Source organism: Somniosus microcephalus, chromosome 11 (assembly GCF_052327205.1).
Source record: "Somniosus microcephalus isolate GS21.2 chromosome 11, FLI_Smic_1.0, whole genome shotgun sequence".
In the NCBI taxonomy this organism is placed as follows: Eukaryota; Metazoa; Chordata; class Chondrichthyes; order Squaliformes; family Somniosidae; genus Somniosus; species Somniosus microcephalus.
The window spans coordinates 156,851,868-156,867,462 of NC_140997.1; the positions used below are offsets into that span (position 1 = coordinate 156,851,868).

At 45.4% G+C, this 15,595-nt stretch overlaps 1 protein-coding gene across 2 annotated transcripts in view; it reads right to left on the minus strand.

The window, feature by feature from the left end:
• Positions 1 to 15,595, minus strand: part of LOC147110955 (metabotropic glutamate receptor 7-like) — a 1,230,052-nt gene that overhangs the window by 497,314 nt on the left and 717,143 nt on the right. For both annotated transcript variants that reach the window (XM_086001375.1, XM_086001374.1), the window contains exon 5: positions 12,017 to 12,154. In XM_086001375.1, the coding sequence (XP_085857501.1) occupies positions 12,017 to 12,154 (138 nt within the window). The remainder of the gene's footprint in view (positions 1 to 12,016; positions 12,155 to 15,595) is intronic.

Sequence of the window (15,595 nt, forward strand, 5' to 3'; positions counted from 1 at the left end):
GTTATTTCAATTGTATTAAAGAAATGCGATGCCAAAGATTCAAAGAGTTGGCCTATGTGTGCTCACAAATGGAAGTTGCACAGTAAATGCTCAGGGTGCCTTTGATCTGTAGTGATGGTGGGAAGAGTGCTAGGAATGCACAGTGTATTGTACAATTATTTTCATGTGCCAGCCACATGTGTTTGCTGCATAAAGTTATGCGAATCTGGCATGGATTACTGTATCACTTGCCACATGGCCAGCAATGTGACCACGTGCTGGTGGAACTGGCACAGCCACCTCCGCAAGGTCTTCCTCATCTGCCGCCTCCTCCTCCTACTCCTCCCCTTCTGAGGAGGCTGTGCGCTGTGTCACTTGTTCCTCAGGCAGCGGTAAGCCACGCTGCTGTGCGATGTTGTGCAGGGCACAGCAGACCACGATAATTCTGGAGACCCTGGCTGGTGCGTACTGTAGGGCTCCACCAGGTCTGTCGAGGCATCTAAATCGCAATTAGAGCAAGCCGATGGTTTGCTCTGTGATGCTTCTGGTGGAAATGTGGCTCTCATTGTAGCGCTCTTCAGCTTCGTTTGATGGCTTCCTCATCGGTGTCATTAGCCACAGCTTCAGGGGGTAGCCCGTGTCTCCAAGGAGCCATCCGGAAAGTTGGGTTAGCAGATTGAACAGCTGAGGCACAGTAGACTGCCGCAGGATGAACGAGTCATGGCAACTGCCAGGGCACTTGGCGCAAACATGCATAATGTTCTTCCTGTGGTTACACACCAGTTGGACGTTAAGGGAGTGGAAGCCCTTGCGGTTGACAAATTGACAGCTGGGTTGTGATGGGGTGCCCTAATGGCCACATGTGTGCAGTCTATGACACCCTGCACCTTTGGGAAGCCTGCCATATTTGCAAAGCCAACCGCACGCGTGGTAACCCTTGCTTCATCCGTGGAGAAGTAGATGTAATTGTGCGACTTGGCAAAGAGGGCATTGGTAACCTGCGTGATGCAACTGTGTGCGGCTGACTGGGAAATGCTGCTGATCCCTGGAAGGACCCTGAAGCAAAGAAGTTGAGTGCAGTGGTGACTTTGACAGCCTCTGGTAAAGAGTGTCCACCCATTCCTCTGGGCTCCAGACGCTGGTGCAGCATTGTGCAGATGTCAGCGACTACCTCTCGTGAAACTCTCAGCCTCCTTTGGCACTGCTGCTCACTCATGTTGAGGAAGCTCATCCTCTGCCTGTAAACCCTGTGTTGGGGGTATCTCCTGTGGCACGGTACAGCCCTGTGCTGACGCCCTCTGCCCTGTGCAGCATCAGCTGGGTGAGGAGGAGGTTGGTGCTCCTGTTGCGCCTGGTTCTGCTGCTGCCGCGGCTGCTCTTCCTCCAATTCTGAGGACCAGGATGAGAGGGTATAAATGGTTCCCATTCCTCTGGTATATATCTCAGTTGAGGAAGAGATGTTATAAGCGCTCAGTCAATGTTGGGAGAGAGTTTTCCAAGGAGGTCACAGTGCACATGGATCTCAGATTAAACACTTACAACCTCAATAAACCTGCAATATGTGTTCCAAAACCTCAAAACAAAAAAAATTCTGGCATCTGAAAGTAAACTCATGTTGCAGGTCAGCTTTTATGCTGTAGGTGCAACTGTCAACTATTCAGCGGGTTACTGAACCCGGCACAATCAGCTGGCGGGTTTGTCGCACGAAGTGGAACATGCTGAAAATGTTGCAAAATGGGAAGAGCCTCTCAAAATAGAATTATCCAGGCAGTTAACAAGCTGTTAACTGCCTTAAGTGGCTCTCCCACCATTTGGTGTCGGGCTTGATCAGAACTCGCAGACCCAACACTTTGTAAAGTTGCGTGGATGCGGGATGGCGGCGGGTTCGTAACCCGACGTCAATCATTTTGATTTTAACTCCAGACCCGCCTCCAAACCCGCCCTCTGAGCACCGGTGAAATCGCGGCCTTTGTGTCTGTATTCACGGAAGAAGACGCAAAAATCTTCCCGGAAATAGTGGAAAACCAAGGGTCTAGCAAGAATGAGGAACTGAAAGAAATTAGTATTATTAAAAAAGTAGTACTGGAGAAATTAATGGGACTGAAAGCCGATAAATCCCCTGGACATGAGGGCCTACATCCTCGGGTTTTGAAAGAATTGGCTATAGAGATAGTGGATGCATTGGTTGTCATTTTCCAAAATTCCATAGATTCTAGAACGGTTCGCGCGGATTGGAAGGTAGCAAATGTAACCCCACTATTTAAGAAAGGAGGGAGAGAGAAAACGGGGAACTACAGATCAGTTAGCCTGACATCAGTAGTAGGGAAAATGCTAGAATCTATTATTAAGGACGTGGTAACAGGACACTTAGAAATAATAATAGGATTGGGCAGAGTCAACACGGGTTTATGAAAGGGAAATTGTGTTTGACAAATCTGTTCGAGTTTTTTGAGGTTGTAACTAGCAGAATAGATAAGGGGGAACCAGTGGATGTGGTGTATTTGGATTTTCAGAAGGCATTCGATATGGTGCCACACAAGAGGTTATTAAACAAAATTAGAGCTCATGGGATTGGGGGTAATATATTGAGCATGGATTGAGGATTGGTTAATAGACAGAAAGCAGAGAGTAGGGATAAACGGGTCATTTTCGGGTTGCCAGGCTATAACTAGTGGGGTACCGCAAGGATCAGTGCTTGGGCCTCAGCTATTCACAATCTACATCAATGATTTGGATGAGGGGACCAAATGCAATATATCCAAGTTTGCTGAGGATACAAAGTTGGGTGGGAATGTAAGTTGTGAGGAGGATGCAAGGAGGCTTCAAGGGGATATAAGTGAGTGGGCAAGAACATGGCAAATGGAATATATTGTGGAGAAATGTGAAGTTATCCACTTTGGTAGGAAAAATAGAAAAGCAGAGTATTTTTTAAATGGTGAGAGATTGGGAAATGTTGGTGTTCAGAGGGACCTGGGTGCCCTTGTACAAGAATCACTGAAAGTTAGCATGCAGGCACAGCAAGCAATTAGGAAAGCAAATGGTATGTTGGCCTTTATTACAAGTGGATTTGAATATAAGAGCAAAGACGTCTTACTGCAATTATATAGGGCCCTGGTGAGACCACACCTGGAGTATTGTTTATAGGTTTGGTCTTCTTACCTAAGGAAGGATATACTTGCCATAGAGGGAGTGCAACAAAGGTTCACCAGACTGGTACCTAGGATAGGGACATTGTCCTATGAGGAGAGATTGAGTAGACTGGGCCTATATTCTCTAGAGTTTAGAAGAATGAGAGGTGATCTCATTGAAACATACAAAATTCTTACAGGGCTTGACAGGGTAGATGCAGGGAGGATGTTTCCCCTGGCTGGGGAGTCTAGAACCAAGGGTCACCGTCTCAGAACAGGGGGTCGGCCATTTAGGAATGAGATGAGGAGAAATTCCTTCACTCAGAGGGTGGTGAATCTTTGGAATTCTCTACTCCACAGTGCTATGGAGGCTCAGTCGTTGAGTATATTCAAGACAGAGATCGATAGATTTTTGAATATTAAGGGAATCAAGAGATATGGGGATAGTGCAGCAAAGTGGAGATGAGGTAGATGATCAGCCATGATCTTACTGAATGGCGGAGCAGGCTCGAGGGGCCAAATGGCCTACTCCTGCTCCTATTTCTTATGTTCTTATGTTCAAACTGCCACCTGCTCTGTTTATGCTGGAAACTGATAATTGATAATTTGGAATAAAATAATTCCCCTGGCCCTTCACAGCCTGATGTGATTTTTAGGCGTGCGCCCAGCTTAAATAGGTGGAAGCCTACTTGACTATGCAAATTGGGATCCTAAACTGGTTGCAGGGTATATCAGTGAATGTTGAAAACCATAGTCTGACCCTCTGCAACTCATTCAAGGACTGTTCATTCAAATACTGACCCATTTAAAGCAGCAGTGTTCTTAATCGTTGTTTTTAATGGCAGCATGCAATATTGCCATTCTATTTCCAACAATCTATCAATTATATAGAGAATAATGGCTCCTTGGGAGTGATTGAATTCATTGACAAGCTGCACTCAATTCACCACAAATTGGGTAACTCACTCATAGTGGCTAGAAGGACGACTGATGTGAGAAGTGAAAATAAGTTGATTCAAGTTGAATGGGATGCTCGACCAAGGTTAAAGTTGTGGTTGAGGTTAAGACATGAGAATGAAGTGACTCCAAATGTTTTCTTTAACTCGTCCGGTTATTCATCTAAAATTCCCACACATGCCTTTTTGAACAAAACTATTACCTTAAATAGATTAACAACTTCCTGAAGATAGCCCACATGGGAACTTTATATAAGCATGTTAAGCAAATTGTTGGGGGAAAAAACACTCAAAGGAAGAACTTGCTTTCCACCGTAAGATGTCCTTTGAACATTTCAAAGTGCTTCACGGCACACAACTTAATTTTGAAGTTTTGCCATTGTTTATAGATAGGAAAATGTAGCAGCTAATTTGTGCACAGCAAGGCCCCCTAAACAGCAAATGAGATAAATGACCAGTTAGTATATTTTGTTTTGATGCTGTTGGCTGAGGGAGGAATGTTGGCCAAAATACTGGGAGAACTCCCTTCTCTTCTTCAAATATTGCCATTGGGTGTTTTTTTCTACCTGAACAATTAGAACAAGCAGATATGGCTTCAGTTTAACTTCTCACCCGAAGAGGACACACATCCAACAACTCAGCAATCTCTCAATACTGTACTCAGGGGTCAGCCTAGCTTATGAGAACCCACAACCTTTTATCTCAGAGGCAAGAGTGTGATAAAGTATTCCATTCTCTTACCTTCACAAACAGAAAACCCCTTGATGTGTATTAACTCCTGACTCACAGTGGGACCATGAGTAACATTTGTAGAATTTCATTAATGTGATTTATGATACAAAAACCTCTGTACAGAAACACAGAATCTTACAGCACAGAAGGAGGCCATTCGGCCCATTGTGCATGTGCCGGGTCTTTGAAAGAGCTATCCAATTAGTCCCACTCTCCACAGCCCTGCAATTTTTTCCTGCAAATTTATTAGGAAGCATAGATTCTTTAATGGTGTATTTTCTGTTCAAAGCATTCTTCACCTCGCCACTCATTTCTTCTTGGGAAAAAAAATCTCGTCTGTTTTGAAATAATATTAGCCATTTGTTTGAGCTGCCATTTTGTATTCCCTTCCCATCAGAGTTGCTCTGACGCTGACAGTGATAAGTTGGGGTCCACCTCTTTACTTGGAAGGTGCCAGTCATTTCAATGGGGGCCAGAACTTCAAACTGGCTTACATAGGACATACATCACAAATGTTGGCCCCATATCTTTTTGGGGAGAGAGCTGCAGATTTCCACTGCCGTTTGTATGAAAAAATACTTCCTGACGTCATCCCTGAATGGCCTAGCTCTAATTTTAAGGTTATGCCCCTTGGTTCTGGACTCCCCCACCAGCAGAAATAGTTTCTCTCTATACATAGGATTACATAGGATATACGGCACAGAAACAGGCCATTTGACCCAACCAGTCTATGCCAGTGTTTAGGCTCCACTTGAACCTCCTCCCGTCTTTCCTCATCTAGCTCCATCACCATAACCCTCTATTCCTTTCTCCCTCATATGCTTATCTAGCCTCCCCTTAAATGCATCTATACTAATCGCTTCAACCACTCCCTGTGATAGCGATTTCCACAGTCTCACCACTCTCTGGGTAAAGAAGTTCCTTCTGAATTCCCTATTTGATTTCTTGGTGACTATCTTATATTGATGGCCACTAGTTTTGCTCTGCCCCACAAGTGGAAACATTCTCTCTGTATCCATTTTATCAAAACCTTTCATAATTTTAAAGACCTCTATTAGGTCACCCCTCAGCCTTCACTTTTAAAGAGAAAAGCGACTCACCCTGTTCATCCTTTCCTGATAGGTATACCCTCACATTTCCGATATCATCCTTGTAAGTCTCTTTTGCACCCTCTCCAGTGTCTCTATATCCTTTTTATAATATGGCGACCAGAATTGTACACAGTATTCCAAGTGTCGTCTAACCTTGGTTCGATACATGTTTGCATAACTTCTCTACTTTTCAATTCAATCCCTCTAGAAATAAACCCTATTGGTTTGCTTTTTTTTTATGGCATTGTTAACCTGTGTCGCTACTGTCAATGATTTGTGTATTTGTACTCTGAGGTCTCTTTGCACTTCTACCCCATTTACATTCGTATTTTCCAAGTAATATGTGACCTCCCTATTTTTCCTACCAAAATGTAATGTCTCACATTTATCTGTGTTGAATTTCATATGCCCATTCTGTTAGTTTATTAATGTCTTCTTGTAATTCGTTGCAGTCCTCCTCAGTATTGACTATTTCCCCCCCCCCCCCAATTTGGTGTCATCTGCAAATTTAGAAATTGTGTTTTTGATTCCAAAGTCTAAATCATTAATATAAATTGTAAAAAACAGTGGTCCCCGCACTGATCCTTGTGGAACACATTCTCTGACCTTATTCATTAGTCTATTATGTGGTACCTTATCGAAGGCTTTCTGAAAATCTAGATAAATTACATCTATTACATTCTCTTTGTCAACAACAACAACAACTTGTATTTATAGAGTGCCTTTAACGTAGTAAAACGTCCCAAGGCGTTGCACAGGAGTATTTTAAGACAAAAAATTTGACACTGAGCCACATAAGGATAAATTAGGGCAGGTGACCAAAAGCTTGGTCAAAGAGGTAGGTTTTGAGGAGTGTCTTAAAGGAGGAAAGAGAGGTAGCGAGGCAAACAGGTTTAGGCAGGGAATTCCAGAGCTTAGGACCTGGGCAACAGACGGCACGGCCACCAAAGGCTGAGCGATTATAATCAGGGATCCTCAAGAGGGCAGAATTAGAGGAGCGCAGATGTCTCGGGGGTTGTGAGGCTGAAGGAGATTACAGAGATAGGGAGGGGCAAGGCCATGGAGGGATTTGAAAACAAGGATGAGAATTTTGAAATCAAGGCGCTGCTTAATCGGGAGCCAATGTAGGCCAAGTGGTGGAAGGTATAGCCAGGTGGGGAGGCTTCAGTTAAGGGTAAGGTGTCATCACTCCTCAACCAAGTTTCCGTCAGGGCCATGATATTGATGCAGTCATCCATGATAAGCTCATGGATGGCAAGGGCCTTGTTCGCAAGTGAACGGACATTCTGGAGGGAGATGCGGAGAGGGTCGGTGATGGCTGCCCCACTGCCAGCATGAAGCAAGACTTTCCCTTTTGAAATCCATGCTGATTAGTCATTATTATATTTTTGGTTTCTATATGTTCTTCTATTTTCTCCTTTAGTAGGGTTCCATTATTTTTCCTACCATTGATGTTAAGCTGACTGGTCTATAGTTCCCTGGACATGTTCTATCTCCCTTCTTAGGTAGCGGTATTACATTAGCTATCCGCCAGTCCTCTGGCACTACACCTTGTTCTAATGAATTATTAAATATGTGTAGTAATGCCTCTGCTATCTCTTCCCTAGAGTCTGCTAAAATGCGCGGATGTAATTCATCCAGACCAGTGGTTTTATCCGCTTTGAGTTTGATTAGTTTATTTAATATATCTTTTTTTTAAATGCACTTATCTCATTTCTAATCTCATCATCTGATATCATGTCCACCTGTTCTGTCTCCCTGGTAAATACTGAAGCAAAGTAATGATTTAATATTTCTGCCATCTCTCTATCGCTGTCTGTGATATTATTCTGTCAATCCCTTAGAGGCCCTATTCCCATACCGACATTCCTTTTTTTAATTATGTGCCTGTAAAATATTTTACTATTTTGTTTTATGTTCCTTGATAATTTAATTTCATAGTTCCTTGTTGCCTTTATAATTTTTTTTTGACTTCTCTCCTAATCTCTTCATATTCTCTTTTGTCATGCTCTCCCCTGCTATCCATGTACTTAGTGTATGCCTCTTTGTTTACCCTCAGTGTTTTCCTTATGTCTTTATTCATCCATGGTGTCTCATTAGTGTTTAGCTTGTTCTTGTTTTTTAGCAGAATATATTTTTCCCGGACTCTGTTGAACACCGTTTTAAATATTTCCCATTGCTGTTCTACATCATTGTTTGCCAATATTGCTGTCCATTTTATTTTCCCAAATTCTATTCTCAGCCCCACAAAATCGGCATTTCTCCAATCTATTACCCCGGTCGTCATCATACTTATGTCCTTCTCAATTATTACCTTAAAGCATATTATATTATGGTCACTATTGCCTCAATGTTTCCCTATTTTACTTCTCTTATCTGCTCTGGTTCATTCCCCATTACTAGATCCAATAGCAAATCCTCCTTGTTGGGCTCTATAGGGCCCGATTTTCGGGCAGCCGTCGGGCGGCTTTTCATGCGGCCGTGGTCCGAAAATCGCGGAAAAAGCGGGTCGGGACCCCCCCCCCGCCTGATTCCCCGCCCCGTCCGACTTTCGGACTGCCGCTTTCACGCGCCCCGCTTCAGTCCCGCCCGCCGCTGGCGGGACTGGTCGTCAGAGCACTAACAAGCAATTATCTGCTTGTTGAAGTGGATTTTCCCGTGCCGTTGCGACTTTGGGGCTTTCCCCACCTGAAACCCGCCTGCGGGGAACCCCGCCGATGAGAGCTGGCGTGAAAACAGCTGGCTTGCTTGCTTGCAGCAGCAGGTCGCTGAGGGCTGAAGATATTTAAAGAGGCAGCATTTGCAGGCTGCAGGACCTTGTTGATCAAGGCTTGGGGGAACTATTTGAAGCCTTAGGAGCAGCTGCAGAAAGTTGGAGCCTCACACACTTCTTCAGTGTGAGCTCCTGGGAAGCCCCTCTCACCACCCTAACTCAGGACCTCCTCAACCGAGGCATCTGCTAGAAGCGTGGGAGGCCTTTGGCACCTTCCCTTCCTGGCATTAGAGGATCTCCAACAGCAGAGGTGGCAGCAGCAGAACCAGGGACAGCAGGATGATTACCAGGAGCACCAGGCTGCTGCTCACTCACCTGAAGCTGCACAAGCCAGAAGGGGCCAGCGCTTGGAAGTGGCTTGAGAGCACCTTGCTGCACTTTAGGGGGCCAGTGGGACCCGTTTCTGCACTGGCAGTCCTACTCAGAAGGACTTCCATGAAGATCTGGTTTCTCTGTTCAACAGATGGCCAACGCTTCTCAAGAGATGTCATTCTCTTATGAGCACTCACCATGTTTTCCGTATGCTGGTGAGTTATCTCCTCCATGGAGGTTGCCAACCTTTCCATGGTGCTGCGTTCATGCACCAATGACTCCACAAAGGCTCTGCTCATGGTCGCTATGGACTCCTCCATTCGCTCCACACTCGCAGCGACCCTGGAGACAAAACCTGCCAGAGACTCCTGCATCTGTGCATGGAGATCCATCACCTCTTCTCTTGCGGATGGACCCAGAGGCAGAGGGTCGAGATGCAGCGCAGCTGAGCTGAGCTGGCAAAGCCCTGCGCCCTCCGACGAGGACTCTCCACTGCTGTCCCTGTCTCCAGAATCTGCTGAGGCTCACTTGTCAGCTGTGAAACACCAGGTGACAACACTACTCTATGTCCCAAAGGTCCCCCCGAGGTGTGAGTGTCTGCGCTGGTGCTGGGTGCGCTTACTTCTGCTGACGCTGCACCCTCAGAGGTTGGAGCTTCCTCTGAGGAGTCTGGCTGCACAGCCTCTTCCTCCTCCACAGTGAGGACGGGGGCTCTGGATGGTACTGTGGGGGAGTAAAGGAAGGAGTTAGAGATATAATGCCAAGGTTCCTCTGGTGACTCCCAGCGAGTTGGCATCTGCTGACACCTGCATCCATGCAGCATTGGTCTCAGTGGGAGGCCTCTTCCTCCCTGACCTAGGGAAGAGGACCTCCCTGTGGGCCCTAACCCCATCCAATAATGCCTGCAGTGAAGCCTCGTCGAATTTGAAGGCAGCTCGGGGTCTGGCACTGGCCACAGCTGCTGCAGGCTCCTTATGCCATCCTGTATGGTTCATTTGGAAGCCTTCAGAGGATGCAGTGCTTGCCATGGACCTTGAAAGCACCACGAATGATGACATCATACTGTGGGGATTCCTGACTCGATTTAGACAATTAGCAAGGCTTCCCACATGCTGGGAATTAATTGGCCAATTGAGGGAAAATTGCGTGGGGCTGGCTGACACTTTTTTATGTGTGTCAGAAACCCCACATTCGGGGAAATCCGACCATTTCCCACACAAGCCGAAAATCGGGCCCATTGAGTTAGGAACTTGGGAGCCAAACGGCAGCCACCTAACCCAAGCAAATACAATCTTCCTAGGGTGCTACTCCTACACACACTGGTGTTCTTTTAATGTAAGTAAGAGATTTATTTATTTATATTTATTTTTGGAAAGATATTAGAAGAGCACTTAGAACATAAAGTACCCTCCTGTACTTACCACCTTGCTCAATGTCTGATGGGCATTTCCTCCACAGCTATCCAGAAGAGAGAGGGCAGTAAAGCTCAGACTGAGCACTTGTAAAGGCCAAATTCACACAACTTACAGCGTGATGCCACGTCAAATAACCTAACGAGTTATTTTACAACAGCACAACAGTTCACCATTTCTGATGGTGTTTACTGTAATTAAACTGTGGCCAGATTCACAGCAGAAGGAATTCGAAAGTGTGGCTAAAGCAGAAAACTCTACTCCTCCCACGGCTCAGTGACTTTACCCACCATGTGGTTTCATACTAGGCCACACAGACGAGAATATTTCCGGTTTCATTCCTCATCTATGCCATTAGCAGGTCTCAGCAAGACAGTGTTAGGGGCGTTCCACTTAGCTGCGCAGTCCCAGGGTAGGGAGGAGGGACAGAAAGAGGGTTCTTGCTCCGGTTTACTATCCAGTGACCCCTGCTCGAAAGAACATGAGGTGAGGACAGGATCAGACTCAGTTGTGATACCAGAGAGCAAGTAACTCTCTGTCTACGCCCAGCTGCAGTGATAGAAGAATGCCCGAGGTACCAAGAGGTGCCAGTGGAAGCAAATCCCGCCATGATCCAACACCTTTGAAGTGTCAGCCGTGGTTCAGGGCTAGCACTCTTGCCTCTGAGTCATAAGGTTGTGGGTTCAAGTCCCACTCCAAAGACTTGAGCACAAAAATCTAGGCTGACACTCCAGTGCAGTACTGAGGGAGTGCTGCACCGTCAGTAGGTGCCGTCTTTTGGATGGGATGTTAAACCGAGGCCTCGTCTGCTCTCCAATGTGGAGGTAAAAAGATCCCATGGCTCAAAGAAGAGCAGGTGACTTATCTCTTGTGTCCCGGTCAATACTGATCCCTCAACCAACATCACAAAAACAGATGATCTGGTCATTATCACATTGCTGTTTGTGGGAGCTTGCTGTGCACAATATGGCTGCCGCGTTTCCTACATTACAACAGTGACTACACTTCAAAAGTACTTCACTGGCTGTAAAGCACTTTGGGATATCCTGAAGTCATGAAAGATGCTATATAAATGCAAGTCTGTCTTGTTCAGGAAAAGAAATGGTGAAAACTGGTCAGAAAGAATCTCATCACCTTGAACTATGCAGCTTCTGTAGTGAAGATCAGGCAGTCCCGGCACTATTCACATTGTGCAATTTCATCATTCTTTAATCAAATCCAGAAAGAACTCCTAATGTCTAATCTTCTGAGTCAGACATGAGACAAGTGACTCTCTCACATCAGTGCCAGAGTAATGCATTCAATTATGCAACCAATGTATTACACATCAGTAATAATGATGTATCTATTGTATTAAAAGTCAGAATGAAAAGCACTTTTCCCCTTTTGTTAGAACATGTGAAAACTCGAATCTGCAGCATGCTTACATTATTGATATGTGAAATACAAAATGGAATCTGTCATCTCATAAAATATGAAAGAATAAAGTAAGTCTGTCTGTTACATTACACCATACTTTCCTTTGTCTACATAACTTGATCAAATTTCATTACAAAAATTGATTCTAAACTGCTGCATTCGTGAGACCCACTTCTGAAAGTCGACACTGACAATGGACAGAAAGATTGAGAACCTGTGCATTTCTTAGCTGTGTCTTTTTTCGATCCCGTTCGAGTCACTTGACAGTCAAAGTTTTCTTCCCAGAACTCTGCAAACCAGACATTTCTTCGGTTGTTCTCCAGGGTCCGACTGGTGAAGTAAGTGTCAAAACCTGGTGGGAAAAGAGAACACAGACTGTTTACAGCAAGCCAAAATATATTGAACTGTGTAGACAATGCATGAACAGTCCACTGGGGGGGGGGGGGAAGAATAGAGAAAAGGATCAAGGAGAAGGGAAAGGAAAGGAAGGAGAAAAGGAAAGGAAGGAAAGAAGGAAAAGATGCAAGGAGAAGGAAGGGAGAAAGTAAGGAGGAAGGAAGAAAGAACCAGCAAGTTAATTTGTTTTGTTTGCTTGCGATAAAGATCAATACAATAACTAGATCTGCTTTCAGATAGGGAGAAACAACATGTAATAACCGTGGCTGCAGTGTGTACCATCTCCAAGATGCACTGCAGCAACTCACCAAGGCTTCTTTGGCAGCACCTCCCAAACCCGTGACCTCTTCCACCTAGAAGGACAAGGGCAGCAGGTGCATGGGAACACCACCACCTCCAAGTTCCCCTCCAAGTCACACACCATCCTGACTTAGAAGTATATCGCCAATCCTTTATCGTCGCTGGGTCAAAATCCTGGAACTCCCTCCCTAACAACACTGTGGGAGTACCTTCACCACACGGACTGCAGCGGTTCAAGAAGGCAGCTCACTGTCACCTTCTCAAGGGCAATTAGGGGTGGGCAATAAATGCTGGCCTTGCCAGCGACGCCCACATCCCATGAACAAATAAAAAACAATCACGCCAGGCAGCTGAGTGGCCGATAATGTAGAACACTTACTTCACACTTCTGCAAATCCAATTTGAACCCTACCGTTGACTGCTGATTGTGACACCTATGAGGGTACGCTCTGTGCGGCTGATTCTCATTGTTTATTGATCAGATAGGCGTCACCTTATGTAACAATGTTGTGTTTGTGGCGTCTCTGGGAGACTCCACAGATCACGGCCTAGAAATTCGATCGTGCCCAAAAACCAGCACCAGGGGGTGCGGGGGGCACCTGTTCATGTATTCACAGGGCCAATGTGAAATTGGTGCTGCCAGCTCATTATCATGAGGCAGCCTCACAAGTCAGCTCTATTCATTGGCTACACACCTGTTTGGGGAAGCAGGAAATCGGGCTTGACTGACGACACTTAAAGGCAGCCAGTACCTTTTGAAGGGGAGCTGTACTCTGGCTACAGACAGCAAATAAACTTTTCAAATGGAGAAATGGCTGCAAAGGGTCCAGAGAGGGCATCCAGGTTCTCTGTTGCAAGGTTGGAGGCCCTGGTCCAGGTGGTTCCTTCCGGGAAGCAAAAATCCCTCCAAGCAGCAGTAACACAATCCATCTTTAGGAGAAGGTTGAACACAATTTGTGACAGGAGGCCACAACCAGAGAAGGCCGAGCCTGGCTGCACATCCTATCTCCTGTGGAAGAAAGCATGCTGGCCTTCACGAGCCAGGGAAGAGTCATGACCATGGTGAGTGGCAACACTGGAGGAGACATTGCGCAGGCTTTCTTCACACCTTATCCTCTTTTTCCCTTACTTCTGTCTCTCCCTACACACTCTGCATGACCAGTTGCATCTGCTTTCTCCAGTCACTTCCCTCTCCGCTCTCCCTTCACACTAAAAGCTATCCCTTGTCCCTCTCTTTCATTTCCAGTGCAGAAAATGCGGGCACCCTGCTGCCACTTCAGGAAGAGGAGGCCAGTCTTCCTGAAGATGCACCATCACTCGATCTGACCCTAGCAAGCACCAACTCAGAGACTAGCACCATGTGTACTTTAGAGGGCAGACTAACGGAGGGGTCATCACATGGTGAATCTTCTCACAGCGGCTCCTGGCTTCTTAGCTGCTCCTCCTCATCCTCCAACCCCAAAGGCAGACCTACCAGATCACCCATGACTGCAATAAAACTGTTTTGAAGGCAGACAAAATCAGTCCAGCACTAGCAAAAAGTTATAAGCAGAAGTCAGAAATCAGTTGTACAAGGCAGAAAATAGGCATAAAAATGCCTAGAAATTAACCAGCAGCCTATAAGGGCAAACCAGCAAAACAGTATTTAGTGGATGAGCTCTTAAAATAATGCTGCTGAAGGCTCCTTGCTGTCTTTTAGTTGCTGAGCGAGTTTATCACCTGGTGAGTCAGCTGCTGGGGCAGACCAATTTCACAAAAGAGTCAATGGGCCTTTTTAATACTTTAGGTGCACAGCCTGGATGCCTACGGATGCCTATGCAGACTTCCGGTGCAAAATTAACACATGCCGCCCATCATATTGGACCCTTAGGCGCCCATTTTACACCTATATAATGGGCGCAGCGCAATCATTTTTCTATGCCAACCTCTTCTCCTATCACACTGCAGCCTCTGCATTACCGAGCATCCAACAGGCATGATTTGTGTCAAGGTGTGCATGAAGGAACGTACATATTTCTAAATATATTTCCTTTTCTGGGAGTCAGCTGCACTGTGACTGACAGCCTGGTAACACGTCAGCTCCAGGGCAAGCTCATTTTTGTTTAGACATTTAAACTGTATTTGAGTTGGTCACTTCAAGCGACAGCAACTCTGTGAAAAAGCGGGGGTTTTTTGTTTTTGTTTGAGATGGGGCAAGCACTCCATGTCATTTTAAGCGCAACAACATTACATCCAAAGAAATGACATAATGCTGCCTTTTGACACTATTTATTTCATCATATCAACGTGTTGGTAAAAGAACTAAAAATGCCTGGCAATATACTTCATCAGAAAGACTAACCTTGCTTTAAGTATTAACTTTCTCCGATCTGCTTGCTGTTGGCTCTAGGGGAAGAGACTGCTGGGAAAATCTCTCAAGATACGAGCGGTTGGAGTGTGTGCTGCCATTGTACGACATTCTTCCAGTGACGCACGGGATGATTCTTTCCTCCCCACCCCCAGGTCAACACTCCTACTCAACCAGAAAATTACAGAAATTTACTCCAACCAACTCTTCAATGATGAGGTAAATGACTTCCTTTCATATCATCGAGCATTTTGGATGAGGTTATTATTGGGGTGATACTGAGCTGCAGGGACTGAGAATGACTTCATTGGCTGAGGTAGAAAAATGGATTCAGATATATCTTTCTAGGATTATACTGTGATGTCTAATTCAGTTATGAATTGTCCTTCATATTAAATGAAAGATCCAACCTTTGTTCAGCTGTCAGTGGGAATCCAATATACCATTCTTCAAAAACCATCAACTGTTAGACCATCTAACTGCTTTATTTCATGGTGTCTACAAAGGCAAAGAACCCATAATTGCCAACATGATCTGCACAAACGATATAATAGTCACCTCCTCCAAATAAACGGTGTTGCTATGGCAACCCATATGGGTCCTAGCTATGCCTGTCTTTTTGTGGGATATGTGAAACTTACTTTGTTCCAGTCCTACTCAGGTCCCCTCCCTCACCTCTTTTTCCAGTACATTGATGACTGTATCAGCGCCATTTCCTGCTCTGGAAAATGTCATCAACTTTGCTTCCAA